Source organism: Schistocerca piceifrons, chromosome 6 (genome assembly GCF_021461385.2).
Source record: "Schistocerca piceifrons isolate TAMUIC-IGC-003096 chromosome 6, iqSchPice1.1, whole genome shotgun sequence".
NCBI lineage: Eukaryota > Metazoa > Arthropoda > Insecta > Orthoptera > Acrididae > Schistocerca > Schistocerca piceifrons.
Genome location: NC_060143.1, coordinates 93,308,945 through 93,324,383, shown reverse-complemented (window position 1 = coordinate 93,324,383; position 15,439 = coordinate 93,308,945). Strand labels below are relative to the sequence as shown.

Genomic DNA, 15,439 nt, shown 5'->3' with positions numbered 1-15,439 from the left:
AAAAAATTGTATTTATTGCCATTCAGTCATTCAGTGGTTAAGCGACAGGGAATATTAAAGGCTCCAGAATAGACAGAACATCAAGTGAGTTTTTAGGCCTACAGACAAATTATGCAAATTCATGTGGCCTGTGAAAGATATTATAGACCTCAGAGTTCCTGTCATTTACAAAATACAATGTGAGTGTGCACAGTGTTACATCAAGCAGACTGTGCGCAAGATAGAATGACACCAGGCTGAACGTGACAGGAGTCTGCTACTGTGCTATTCAGAGAAATCAGTAAAAGCTGAATGTGCTTCAGAAAATGGGCAAAAAATTGCATTTGATGATCGTCAAGATGGCTAAATGTTTTTGGGATAGTGTAAAAAAAGAAGCTATAGAGATAAAAAAATCTAATGATGTACTGAACTAAGGCATAAATGAAAATAATCAATTTTTGAAGTATAATATAATTGGATGGATAAAAACATATACTCACCAAGTGGCAGCAGAAGAAAACACGTATAATGATATTGAAGTTTGCATGATTTCAGGGTCAGTGGCTTCTTCTTCTGGTGGGTGGGTTGAAGGGAAAGAAGAGGGGTGAAGGAAAAGGAATGGTGAGATTTAGGAAATGAGGAAAAGTTGCCCAGAACCCCAGTTCAGGTGAGACTTACTGGATATAATGAGAAGCATAGGTTGATTGATTGGGGAATGCACCAGATGAGATTTGAAAACCTAAGAGCTGAAAGATGGAAGATAGGGTGCTAGACAAGACAGAGATTACTAACAAAATGAGTTAATAAGAGTGGAAAGCTAAGTGCATTGTATGTGGTAGAGGTTGGGTGGGGGGAAATAAATGTGTCAAAAAAATAAAAGATGTACAAAACCAAAAGGGGGTGAAGAAAGGAATAGTTACTGAGAAGAAAATTTGAAACCAAAGACATTAACATAAATTAAGGCCAGGTGTGTGGTGAGAACAAAGGATATAGTGTAGCACCAGTTCCCTTCCCTCAGAACTTCACAGGTAGGAACTGGCATTACAACAATGTTTTCTCACTAATCTCTGCCTTGAATATTACCCTATCTTCCACCTTTAAGCCCTCAGGTTTTCAAATCTCGTTTGGTACAGTTCCCAACAATCAGACTTTCCTTCTCATCCCTTCCAGTTATGTCTCCCCTGACTGAGGGTTCTGGATAACTTTTCCAAACTTTCTCCACTTCCTAAAGGTTGTCAGTCATTTTCCTTTACCGCTCTTCATTTACCTTCAACCCTTCCACCAAAAGAAGGAGCCAATGGCTCCCAAAGCTTGCAAATTCCAATACCTTTGTACATGTTTTCTCCAGCTGCCACTTTGTGAGTAGATTTTTTTATCTATTCAGTTACACTATATTTTCTGAATAATGACAGTCATTTGCAGTTGAGTATGTAATGAAACTTGATGATCATGAGTTTAAAGTAGACATTGCAGATGCAGGATGAGAACAGTGAATAAAATGGCATTGGACTGAGGACCAGTGATGTCACAGCTGGTACAGTGGATGTACAGGGATGAGGCCAGCAACTGTACAAAAGTCAGTTACCATTTGACAATGCTTGAGGAATACTTGGTCAAAATGTTCTTCATTAACATGTTCTCATAGTAAATGCTTTCACAGGAAATTTTGCATAAGCTTTGCAGTATAGTGGACTATTGTTGTTGTTATGCAGATGCTCAGAATAATAGGTATACATTAATAATTAAAGTGTATCTTCCCTTTATTGGAAACAACTTTCAGGTAAATTATATAACTCATCATATTGACATGTCATTTCAGTGTGTCAACAGAACACAGCATTGCTCAAAGCCAAGGTCCCAGCCACTTGTGAACCAGACGACAGTGTCGACAGCTCAGCAGATAGTTACCCGTGGGCCACTGAAGTTTGTACCCAATTTTCTGACACATGTAAAGAGTATTGCAGGTATGGCAACATTGCACATAGATTATCACATAGCTTGTAGATGCCTATTGCAAAATGAGTATTTGTTATTTTCGTAGCTTCTCTTGTCTTTTCAAACGTCGCTGCTGCCTCTCCACTATTTGCTCTATCTTCACTGCCGTCTTTCCACTATTTGCTCCATCTTTTAATTTTTCAGTTACTGCTCAGATTTGCCTCGCCCTTTCTTTCATTTTCAGTCTCTCTATTCAAATCTCTGACATATTATTGACTGCCTTCCATCTATTTATGTGTTCAGTTCTCATTTGCTATTTATATTACATTGTTCATTTCCTCAAATCCCATTATTGTCTATTTTCTTTGATATTGATAGTAGACACCTTTTCAAATGTAGCTCCTGAGTAGTCTCATTTCTTCCAACCCTTCGCTCCCTGTTGGTCAATGACTGAATGATTCCTTTTTATCTAAGGCTAGCATTTCTGCCAACTATTTTTGTCATCTACCTCTTGCTAGTAAAACCTTTTTAGTAGCATTATTAGATAATGATCTGTAACTAAAATGACGGTGTAAGACATGTTTGTGGTTGTGTAATATGAAAGTGAAGCTCTTCACTAGCACAAATGAAAAGGGCACAGGTGACAAGTATAATAAATGAAGCAGAGTGGGCAGTGCAGCCTTCTATGCCGACTTGTTTTTGGGCAATCTAGAGGATACCTTCATAGCCTCCCAAAATCCCAAACTCCTAACTTGGTTCAGGTTCATTGATGATATCTTCTAGATCTGCACTAAGGTCCAAGAGACTTCAACATCTTCTCTCCCGTCCACTTCACTTAGTCCTCCTCCCTCATTCCTCCACAACCTCAACACCTTCTGTCCCATCTGCTTCAGCTGGTCCTCCTCAACCCAGCATGCCACCTTCCTGGACATTGACATCCTCCTCTCTGATGGCTCCATCTACACCTCTGCCCACATTAAACCCACCAACCACCATTGAGTACGTGCATTTTGACAGCTATCAGCCCTTCCAGGGGACAGCATATTTACAGGGACAGGAACTCCCCCACCCAGTATACTGAAGGTCTTACCGAGGACTTCAGAGACAGGCACTATCCCCCAGACCTAGTTCGCATAAAGATTTCCCGTGCCCTTTCCCCAGACAACCCAAATCCTCCAACTGTGCCCAGGAAGCTGCTGCAAAGGAGTGCCCTCTTTGTCACCCAATACCTCCCTGATCTGGAACAGGTCTCCTTTGGAGCTTTGATAATGTATCATCATATCCTGAAATAATGGATTCCTAACCATAATCCTTCCCACCCCTCCTAAACTGGTGTTCTGCCACTCGCACAACCTCCACAACATCCTAGTCCATTGCTACGCCACTCCCAGTCTGAACTGTTTGCCACAGGGATCATAGCCTTGTCAAAGACCTAGGTGCAAGACCTGCTCAGGCCACCCACCCAGCACTTCCTACTCTCGTCCCGTCACAGGCTTAGCCTACCCCATCAGAAGCCAGGCTACCTGTGAAAGCAGCCATGTCATTTACCAGCTCTGCTGCAATCACTGCATAGCTTTTTATATTTGTATTACTGCCAACCAACTGTCCACCAGGATGAATGGCCACTGCCAAACGGTGACTGGGAGCAGAGTAGACCACTCTGTGGCACAACATGCAGCTGAACATGACTAGTGTGATTTCAATGGCTGCTTCACTACCTGGGACACCTGGATCCTCCCCTCCACCACCAGCTTTTCTGAACTGTACAGGTGGGAGTTGTCCTCACAACGCATACTACATTCCCGAAATTACTCCAGTCTCAACGTACAGTAACTTACTGTCCTCACACCCTCCACCCAACAGTTTCCACTTCCTCTGTCCTTTTTCCCCCCTCCCCCCCCCCCCCTCCTCCCGTCCCCCTCGACCCACTCATCCCTTCCCTACAGTAGCCTGCTGCTATGCCTGTTGGCAGTCTACTCCCTGCACTGTTTCCCAGACAGTGTTCTTCTCTCCCCCCAGCTGTATCCTGCTATACCTTCCTTGTCCCCTCCAGATTGATACTTTGATGCTTCCGTTCTACATGACAGTTGCATTCCAGTCTGATCTGTGGGAGGTGGCAATCATATGTGCGTGAGGTATGCTTGCGTGTGTGAATATATGTGTGTGTGTGTGTGTGTGTGTGTGTGTGTGTGTGTGTTTTCTTTTCTTTTCTAAAGAAGACTTTGGCCAGAACCCAAATGTGTAACAGGCTTTTCATTGTGCATGTTTACTATAATGCAATGTGTCATCTTTATGGTGAGCAATCTACCCATTTCCTTATACTTATCTGAAGTCAAACCCAGCCCATACTTGTAAGTTCAATTATTGTTAGAAAGAGTAGCAGGGGAAAACTTGGACATGTTATTTCATGTCCCAACATTATTTGCTTGAAAATAGTCTGTACATACATACATACATACATACATACATATATACATGTGAAGCAGCCAGCCTCAACCTGTAGGACATGCCTCTGTAGGGGCTGCAATAACACTAGAGTGGGGCACAAGCTTGTTGGAAAAAAGAATTAAAATGTTGATTAATTTTCTGAAAGGAAAGCAAAGCAAAATACTTTTTGACACAATGAAATACTACAATTTACTTTTACACTGATGTAATGCACTTATACATAAAACTTCATCAGTACCGCACAAATCATTTAATAATCAACGTTTCAGAACTAAATTAAAAAACAACTTTAGTAATTATTGGTGACTCACTTGGGTCTGCCTTGCAGAACAAAAATTTGCAGAGCAGGTTTTAATATTAGAAATAGACAGTCTTGAGTTTGTTTTTTAGGTTAATTGAGATCTATATTTTGTCTTCAAAGCAGCTCATGCATAAAATCCAGTTTTGCGAAAGTAGGATGTTCAAATGGTAATTGTATACAAAGTGCTTGTGTTTTCAGTGCAGAAAACTCGTCATCCATCTGTGTCCAAAATTCAAATACGATTTGTTACAAAACTGTCGTCCGATTTTGTCACTTCCCATAAAGTCTATGAATGTTTCTTTTTTAACAGTTGAGATATCTTCGGGAGTAGTTTGAAATGGATTCATAACCTACTTGTAACTTGCTACCAATTTTTCATCAGCAGGAAAATACATTTTAATTTTTTTTCCCCACCATGTTTAAATGATTTTTCAATGGCTACAAAAACAGTTTTTATTGGCAGACATTTTCAGATTTTTTTTGGTTTAAATTTCGGCTCCACAATTCTAATTTTCTACAAATATGTGTGTTTGCTACTTGGAGTTGAAGATTCCAGGTATTTATTTCCTCAAATATGTTGACCAAGTAGCTCAGTTTCATCACAAATAAACTGTCTCAAAACTTCTTGGCTTCCGATCAGTTTTCCTCTTCTAGAAACGCGGTGATTTCATTTCATAATTTGTAAAGACATAGAAAAAATTTCCCACATGATAACCATCTTGCATCACAATAAAATAATAACACTCAATGTATTTCACCCATGTCTGTACAAAGTGCAGAAAAAAATCTTGATTTTAGGGCTTTTGTATTTATATCATGTACTACAGCTGCAACTGTCAGCGCATGCAATGTTTTCAGACCGGTCCAGACACACTGTAGAAATTTTTGCTTTACAAGTGTTTGTATACTGTGGAATATTCCATACATTGAATGTGCTTCTTGGTACCTGTTCTGATGCAATTTTTCCATTCTGTGTTTGCCTAGTTTAGAAAATCATTGAAGATAGTGAATGATGTGATTGCTGTTGCTTTCAGTTCCATTGGTTTACAGAAATGTAGTTCCTGTACAGCTGACATACCATCACAAAATCTGACAAAGGCAATAAGTGTCTTTATTGCTATCTGACAATATTATGAGAAGGAAAGTTGCTACTCACCATATAGCAGAGATGCTGAGACAACAAAAAGACTCTTTTTGTTTTGCCTATCTGCGACTCAGCATCTCCTGTATATGGTGAGTAGCAATTTTCCTGCTCATAATATTGTTACATTCCATCCTGTATTTTCCATTGTTTGATTTATTGCTATCTGTTCATTCATCGAGCTGAATTGAAAACAGTTTGTCATGCAACGTCCTGAAAAGCTGAAGCTGTACATCTTCAGCTGTATCATATATGGGCAACAGTACCATTTAGTAGAGGTATGGACTACTGTTGTTTGGTGAAGTTATCTCCAAACATAGTTTCTACGGTCTTGATTGCAGTTGACAAAACAGGCTTTTTACCATTGATGTGAGACTTTTTGCACCTGGCTATTTTATATGAAAAATTGTAAGAGGCAAATAAATCACTTTCATTACAGACAAAACTCTTTTTTCCTTAATAAATAAATAAATAAATAAATAAAGCCTTCCAAATGGTTTTGATTTCAGTTCGATGATTATTTGGGGTTTGTTAGTGTACTCATTGTGAAGCTTTTCCAAGCGTCATTTAAGTTGAATAGGTTTCTCACTCTCTGGTTTCAAAAGTTTTGAGCAGATGATGTACAGGGGTCTTTCTCCTTATTTACTTCAATGCTGGTAAACTGAAAATTTAAGTATTCTTGAGAATATTTTCTTGGTTTCACCTTCATAATCATGCTCTTCCGTGCACTTTTTATGCTTCACTGTCGACTAGTGCTGACTTATGTCCATTTAAAAATGTATCCATGATTCTATATAAAACTATTACCAAGAATATTTAAGACTGCGAACCACAGTTAATACATAATTTACAGTGTACACATTCATGATAGATTGGATAGTGATAAAAACTGGACACAGAGTGGCTGGAATTCAACAAGGAGCAGCATTTATCCACATTTATGTAGTGGTTGTGCAGGTGTTCCAAAATTTTCAAGGCTAATCAAAACTTCTCATTCAGCCAGGGCAACATCAGATATTGGAGTTGTTTTGTCTCAATTTCTGGTGGCAGCAATTGTTGGTGAATGGCAGCACATGAAAAGTTAACTGACTGATTACATGTTGGCACCATTCGGAACACTTTGTGTTGAATATGCTGTCTATCCCACAGCTACCAATGCCAGCGATCTGACTGATGTGGCACTATGGTCATTGTCAACTCCTGGCTAGAGGAGGGTAGTTTTCACTTTTTCCTTTTTGCTGACTGTGCCCATGACTGTGTAGTTTTTATTTGTTTGTATAAATAATAAAAAAATCAATTGATCAGTCATCTTACAGTTGGAATTCTCAGGAAGATATGACACGCATGCAACAGTATAGGAGGTAATGTACAGTAGTCAATGCATATGGTTTATCATCTTCGAAGCTTTTGAACGGTAACTGGCACTTCACTACGTGGTCAGTAACCTCTTCTCAGGTCACAGCTTCATTTGTCAACTAAACTATATGGCACTGTGTAGCTTATCATGAAATTTCACCATGGCCACAGGCATGTGCATTTGGTTGTCTTCGTGGATATGTGTGTTTTACTCTTCATGTTTCAGTGGGCCACAAATCAGCTACCTGTAAGTTAGTGGTTGCCTTTCGTTTATTTTATATATTGTTATGAGGTCAGTTAGCAATAATGTGAATAAAATATTCATGGTTTTCAAGCTGTATCATGTTGAATAAAATACTCAAACTTTTTGCAGCTATCTCCCATCGGGCCAAAATGATACACATCTAGGAATGCGAGCTAGGCAGCTTTTGGCAGCTGTGCTGTGGGAACGAGTAATGTCAGATGGTATGAGGAGCTAGTGCTACATTGGGACCTGCCACTCCACGTCTCTGAAAGCGTCAAGTCTAAACACCACCTGCGATCCGATTTAATATGTACACATTATCCTGGTTAAAATTATTGCAATTCAATTTAATATCAGGTTACATCTTCATAAAAAGATTCTCTTGTGAAAGCAAATGTGCCGAGGCCCTCATTTGTTCAAATTGTGTTTATGTATGTTCCCTAGGCAATATTCATCTGTGGAAGACTGCTGGAGCTCTTTTGTCTAAAGTGGTGCATTTGATCAGTGCAACACACAGCGTTCGTTTGAGTTACGAGGCCTCTGTACATTCTGCCACATTCACAGAGGACGCCACATACATCGATTGCTTGATGACTTAAGTCGCCCTTAATAAGGCATTGCATATCTCAGATGTTGGAGGCAGGTTAGAACAGCTGTAATATCCATATATGTGGAGCATGCAACCTGTTGTACTGGTTGTCATGTCACAGAATGAAAAGAATGCTGCCAGCTTAACCTCACTGAGTTACTTAGCATTCTTCATTGGTGGCACCAAACAGTAGTGTCTATCTTGCTGTAGCTATTTTCCCTGAACATGAGAGTCAAATTCTGAAGTTCAGACTGTAGACGACGATAATCAGAATCATTGTAGCTATGTGTGGCAATGTGTCCAAGGTTGCTTTTTCTCTGCACAGTATGGTGAAAACGGTTTGCATTCAGATAGTGGCCAGTATAGGTTAGTCCCCTATACACTGAGTGACCAAACCATCAAAATGGAGAGGAATGACAAGCTTCGATAAGTTAGTTGAGCAGAAGGCAGATGGCCACCTTGGTCATTTAGCATTTAGGAAACTGGCCTACACCAACCAGTTTGTGAGTGAAAATAGATTTCTCCATCCTGTACACAAAAAAGCAGACTCGAATGTATTGGTACATAACTAAAGTGATTTCAGATGATGACCATCTACAGCAAAGTTGATTGAGAATTCACCTCGAGAGCCCCGCCATGGCATGAGTGCTGTAGCGTTCTACACATCTGCACATTTCCTCTGTCACCATGGAAAACTGTCTGGGTGTGAGGAGGGGGAAGGGGGAAAATGCAGATGTGCCACCTTTAAATGGCAGTGTTCTCTCACTGCATACAACTTGGTTTCATATTTCACTATTCTCAACCACATAGATCACAAACAAAACAAATTTTCAGTATTGTTTAATTATTTTGGCATGTTGAAGACATAATATAATTATTATCTGGTACAAACTGTCAGCATTACAGAAAGGTGCAGGCAATTTCACAGATTTTCACACTCTTGTTGTCTCGTTATCATTACTTATTTAGTTTGATAATCGAAAAAGATCTTTCACACACACACACACACACACACACACACACACACACACACACACTGATTGAAATTTTATAGTGATTTTACAGTCTCATTAGGGAGATGTGGAAACTCTATCTGAGGAAGCCAATGGAGGTGTCCTGCACAGTTTTAACATAAAAGAATGTAATGATAATTAAATAGACACCCTAGCTGCAAGCAGGCGTAGATACACTTCATTGGGGACGTGTTGAAAATGTGTGCCCCGACCGGGACTCGAACCCGGGATCTCCTGCTTACATGGCAGACGCTCTATCCATCTGAGCCACCGCGGGCACAGAGGATAGTGCGTCTGCAGGGACTTATCCCTTGCACGCTCCCCGCGAGATCCACATTCCCAACATGTGTGTTTAAAATGGGAATTACATTGCATATCAATCAGTTACGTCTGCACATGCACAGGGACACTTCTAACTGCAAAACAGATAAAAAACAGACTTGAAAACAGATAAAAAGACAGATGTAAAATTGGCAATGTTCTCAAACCATTTAGAAAACTATCCTTGTGATTCTTTCATGTCCACAATGAATTCTTCAAACCTCATGCTTTCTTTAACACAAGTGAGTTTAGGGAACTGTAATGTATTGGCCAGAATTTTTACCTTCTACAATGTGGATTTCTTTGTAAATGCATCCCCATAAAATTACAAATAAGTTTTTTCTCACCTTGCAGTGTCTTACTCTTGGCAGTGTGCTGTCAAGTCCAATTAAAAATATCAAGTCTGAAATTCATTTCAGATGTTCTAATTTTTGTTCCTGCTCTCCTTTTCCCTTTATAAATTCAATAATAGCAATTTTTAAATCGAAAACTTGTTCTAAGCACGTTCCTTCATTTAAGTAACATACTTTGCAGTAACATATGAAGTCTCCATTCTCTTTGTTCAATTCCATTAAAAACTGTTGCACCGAGCGAGGTGGCGCAGTGGTTAGCACACTGGACTCACATTTGGGAGGACGACAGTTCAGTCTCGCATCCGGCCATCCTGATTTAAGTTTTTCCCTGATTTCCCTAAATCGCTACAGGCAAATGCCGGGATGGTTCCTCTGAAAGGGCACGGCCGACTTCCTTCCCCCACTCTTCCCTAATCCAATGAGACCGATGACTCGATGTTTGGTCTCTTCCTCCAAACAACCCAACAACAAAAACTGTTGCAGCTGACAGTGAAATAATGCTTGTGACTTCAGAAGTTTTACTATTCGTACCAACAATTTCTTCACATGCTCCATCCTTGCAAATTGAGCACAAAGTGCATCTTGATGTACAGAAAAGTGAATCCAGTTGTGACAGTTCAACCTGCTTTTTATTTTCTTCGTTTGTTGATTGTCCTTGGTGTCTACGTATTGCGTTGCTACACTGGCTGAAAAATGGGTTGTGGATTCTGACACTGATTACTTTAAATGATGTAGCTGACAGGTGCACAGTTGTGTTTCACAGTACTTTAATTTCACTGTTCACCTCCCCACCCTAATGATACACAGTTATATGTGTATGGCCAGTGCACTATTGTTTAAGCTCCATAGGCCTCATTAATAGTTTGCAGATGAAACTCCACATACTGCTACAGTAGTTTCTTGTTGAACATCCACGAGCAGTAAAACCTAACCACAAAGTTTCACAGTTCTTGAAGAATAATCAGGTACATATGGAAACAGTCACTATCATTGTTTTTACACACGGCCTATTGGTGTAACACTTATTTCACTGTTAAGTCAATCATTGTTGTTGTTCTAACCAACACAGGTTCCTCGTCTGAAACTCAGCCATGGACTGACTCTCTCCTGACCAAAAATCGGACCCTTATATAGCATCACAGTAATAGGTGCTGAAACTACACATTGTTTAAAGTTAAATTTACAGAAATTACAATTAAAACTTACTTCATGAAATTAACTGAAAATATTGAAAAATTGGTTATTTTTAGCAGTTTCTTCTACTACGAGGGTTATACCAAATTATTTGTTTAAATCATGAAATTAACAAATATATGAATATAATAGAGGGAAACATTCCACGTGGGAAAAATATATCTAAAAACACAGATGATGTGACTTACTGAACGAAAGTGCTGGCAGGTCGATAGACACACAAACAAACACAAACATACACACGAAATTCAAGCTTTCGCAACAAACTGTTGCCTCATCAGGAAAGAGGGAAGGAGAGGGAAAGACGAAAGGATGTGGGTTTTAAGGGAGAGGGTAAGGAGTCATTCCAATCCCGGGAGCGGAAAGACTTACCTTAGGGGGAAAAAAGGACAGGTATACACTTGCACACACACACATATCAAGACTTACCTTAGGGGGAAAAAAGGACAGGTATACACTTGCACACACACACATATCCATCTGCACATACACAGACACAAGCAGTCTGCTTATGTCTGTGTATGTGCGGATGGATATGTGTGTGTGTGTGCGAGTGTATAACTGTCCTTTTTTCCCCCTGAGGTAAGTCTTTCCGCTCCCGGGATTGGAATGACTCCTTACCCTCTCCCTTAAAACCGACATCCTTTCGTCTTTCCCTCTCCTTCCCTCTTTCCTGATGAGGCAACAGTTTGTTGCGAAAGCTTGAATTTCGTGTGTATGTTTGTGTGTCTATCGACCTACCAGCACTTTCGTTCGGTAAGTCACATCACCTGTGTTTTTAGATATAATTAACAAATATTGTTACACAAACAATACTTTTGACAAAACTGTTAATTACTTTGGAATTAATGAAGGGCTGGTTTTGCTAACATGTTTTGGAATAGAGCTAAATAGATACTTTAAAATTACTAGTACTTTGTCTTCAAAATGTTTATAATTATTACAGAATTTATACTTGTTTATATATCAACATTAGAATTTAAGTTACGAAACAATTACTGATTTCACCCTGTAATGAAAGATACTAACTGGTAATAGTCCAAATAAATTAGAAAATCAGTTTCATACATAAAACTAAACACAAAATTAGATCTGGTGTTATATTCTTTAAAACTAAGGGCCAACTTTTCTCTTTTATGAAAATACAGATTATACTCACATATGTTAATGTTAATTAAATCAAAATGAAAAAAAATGAATTTTAAGGAGGCAGATGACAAAACAAGAGGGCAATTAAAATTATCCCAGCTTGCTTCGTCACACAGTCTGTCAGTAGTTGTAATTTTTTGCTGCTTCACTGTCAGTTAAATCTTTAAATTGTTTCTGCATAGTATTGTAATATCATTTTATGGCTAATTTGCAGTCCCTGTTGCTTATGCAACGGCATAATATATATATTGAGAATTCTCACCCCTCTCTTCTGTCGTTCCTGATAATTTCTAAAGGCTCGTGAGGACAGATCACGAGACTGCCTCTTTCTGTTCAAACGTCCACTGGACCTGTGAACATCCTTCATAACATGAACAAATAGTGAAGGGTAAACAAGACTAACACCACAATTCTGCTGAACTGAAGAGAGTTGTGCCACATTGCATACTAAGTGAAATCTCGCGCTATACCTGATACTTCTGAGAAGGAACGAACAAAGCCATGACAGGCTGAGCCTTGGCCCGCACACAGAGCCAGCATGAAGTGTGGCACACCGTGGCCATCCTGGTCTACAGTCTGAATTTCTGCATATGAGGCTTGTGTTCAGGGAAAATGGTTACAGCAAGTATAATGCTCTCATTCTCAATATTGACAATAATAGATACAAAATTTAGCCCTAATCGCAGTTTACTCTAAGGGATAGAGTTTGTTGCACTATATTGTGTATTAAGAACCTAATTTAGGGGAATCAGTTACCCAATCTCTCTCTCTCTTTCTCTCTCTCTCTCTCTCTCTCTCTCTCTCTCTCACACACACACACACACACACACACACACACACACACACACACACAAACCGCAAGAAAATGAGCACCTACATAGTGCTGGCTGGACTGTCAGGTGGTGCAGAGAGAAAGAGACAGCGAGCAGGAGGGGGGGGGGGGCTGAGGACAGGTAGCTGGAGCTCTGGGGCCTTGGGGGGGAGGGCAGAATCTGTAAGGTGTGAATGTGGGAGGAAGTGGTGGCAGGTGCATCAGTGAAGTGACACACAGGTACAGGAAATGGTGAGGTGTGGTGGGTGTTGAACCTGACATGAATTTGGGGGGGGGGGGGGGGGGAGGGGGAGGACTGACAGGAGAGAGGGAGGGAAAGCTGTTGGGTGGAGGCTGTGGGAACTGTAAATTAGCTGAGGTTGAGATGAGGAGGATTATGGGGGAAAAAGTATCTGTTGCAAGGATAACTTCCATCCGTGTAGATTAGAATACCTTGTGTTGGAGGACAGGACTCAGGTTACATACGTTGTGAAGCAGGCATTGAACTCCACTGTGTTCTGCTCATTGATGTGTTCTGCCACTAAATGTTCAACTTTGTTGTTCGCCACAGTGTAGCGAGGGCCATTAATTCGGGTGCATAGCTATGATGGTCATGCCTGCATAAAATACTGTGCAATGATAGTAGCATGGCTGGTATATGACATGGCTGCTTTCACAGGTGTTCCTGCATCTGATGGGATAGGATAAGCTGGTAATAGGGCTAGAGTAAGATGTGCTGAGTGTGTAGATTGGGCAGGTCTTGCACCTGGGTCTTCCACTGGGATAGGACTCCTGTGTCGAGGGGTTGAGAGTGGGAGTGGCATAGGGGTTTATTTATTTTATTTGCGCCTCAAGTTCCATAGGACCAAATTGAGGAGCAAATCTCCCAAGGTCATGGAACGTATCAGTACATGAAATTACAACATAAAAATAATAACAGATAGAAATAAAATCTTTATGAACCCAAAAAAGTCAGTCCATAAGTTTAAGGAAACACAATCAACAATACAGCAAGAATCAGCTTAATTTTTCAAGGAACTCCTCAACAGAATAGAAGGAGTGACCTGTGAGGAAACTCTTCAGTTTCGATTTGGGAAGTACGTGGATTACTGCTAAGTTTTTTGAATTCGAGTAGTAACTTATTGAAAATGGCTGCAGCTACTGCACACCTTTCTGCACAAGAGTTAATGAAGTCTAATACAAATGCAAGTTTGATTTCTGCTGAGTATTAACTGAGTGAAAGCTGCTTATTCCTGGGAATAAGCTAATATTGTTTACAAGAAAGGACAGTAAGGAAATATATATATTGAGAAGCCGATGTCAAAATACCCAGACTCGTGAAAAGGGGTCAACAAGAGATTCGTGAACTTATTGCCTAAACCGCCCATTTCTGAGCCAAAAATATCCTTTTAGAATAGGAAGAGTTACCCCAAAATATAATACCATACAACATAAGCCAATGAAAATAAGAAAAGTAGACTAATTTTCGTGTCGAATGATCACTCACTCCAGATACAGTTCGAATAGTAAAAATGGCAGCATTAAATCTTTGAACAAGATCCTGAATGTGGGCTTTCCATGACAGTTTACTATCTATCTGAACACCTAGAAATTTGAACTGTTCAGTTTCCCTAATCATATGCCCATTCCATGAAATTAAAATGTCAGGTTTTGTTGAATTATGTGTTAGAAACTGTAAAAACTGAGTCTTACTGTGATTTAGCATTAGTTTATTTTCTACAAGCCATGAACCTAGGTCACGAATTGCACTATTTGAAACCGAGCCAATGTTGCACACATCATCCTTTACTACCAAGCTAGTGTCATCAGCAAACAGAAATATTTTAGAGTTACTCATAATACTAGAGGGCACATTATTTATGTAAATAAGGAACAGGAGTTGCCCCAACACTGATCTCTGGGGCACCACCCACTCAGATCCCACCTCACAGCCATTCTCAACATTTTGAATAATGACCTTTTGCCGTCTGTTACTAAGGTAAGAGGTGAATCATTTGTGAGCTGCTCCCCGTATTACGTAATGGTCCAACTTCTAGAGCAACATTTTGTGATCAACACAATCAAGCACCTTAGTTAAAGCATAAAATATGCCTAATGTTTGAAACCTTTTGTTTAACCCATCCAGTACCTCACAGAGAAAAGAGAACATAGCATTTTCAGTTGCTAAACGACTTCAAAGCCAAACTGTACGTTTGATAGCATAACTTTAGCAAACACTGATGGCAGAGAAATAGGTCTAAAATTATCTACATTAGCCCTTTCTCCCTTTTTATAAACTGGCTTTACTACCGAGTACTTTAATCGATCAGGAAACTGACCATTCCTAAAGGAAAAATTACAAATATGGCTAAATACAGGTCTAACATGTGTGGCACAGTACTTTAATATTCTGCTAGGCACTCAGTCATAACCATGAGAGTCCTTAGTCTTCAGTGATTTAATTATTGACTCAATCTCCCCCTTGTCTGTATCACAGAGGAGCATTTCAGACATCAGTCACAGAAAGGCATTTGCCAGGAAAGTTATATGATTCCCTGTAGAAACTAAATTTTTATTTAATTCACCAGCAATGCTCTGAAAATGT

At 39.7% G+C, this 15,439-nt stretch overlaps 1 protein-coding gene and 1 non-coding gene across 2 annotated transcripts in view; one reads left to right on the top strand and one right to left on the bottom strand.

The window, feature by feature from the left end:
• LOC124803161 (transforming growth factor beta receptor type 3-like) overlaps positions 1 to 15,439 on the top strand; it is a 110,751-nt gene that overhangs the window by 54,792 nt on the left and 40,520 nt on the right. The window contains exon 5 of the mRNA XM_047264342.1: positions 1,799 to 1,943. Coding sequence (XP_047120298.1) covers positions 1,799 to 1,943 — 145 coding nt within the window. The remainder of the gene's footprint in view (positions 1 to 1,798; positions 1,944 to 15,439) is intronic.
• On the bottom strand, positions 9,210 to 9,284 carry Trnat-ugu. The gene has a single exon. It is a non-coding gene; the product is annotated as a tRNA-Thr (tRNA).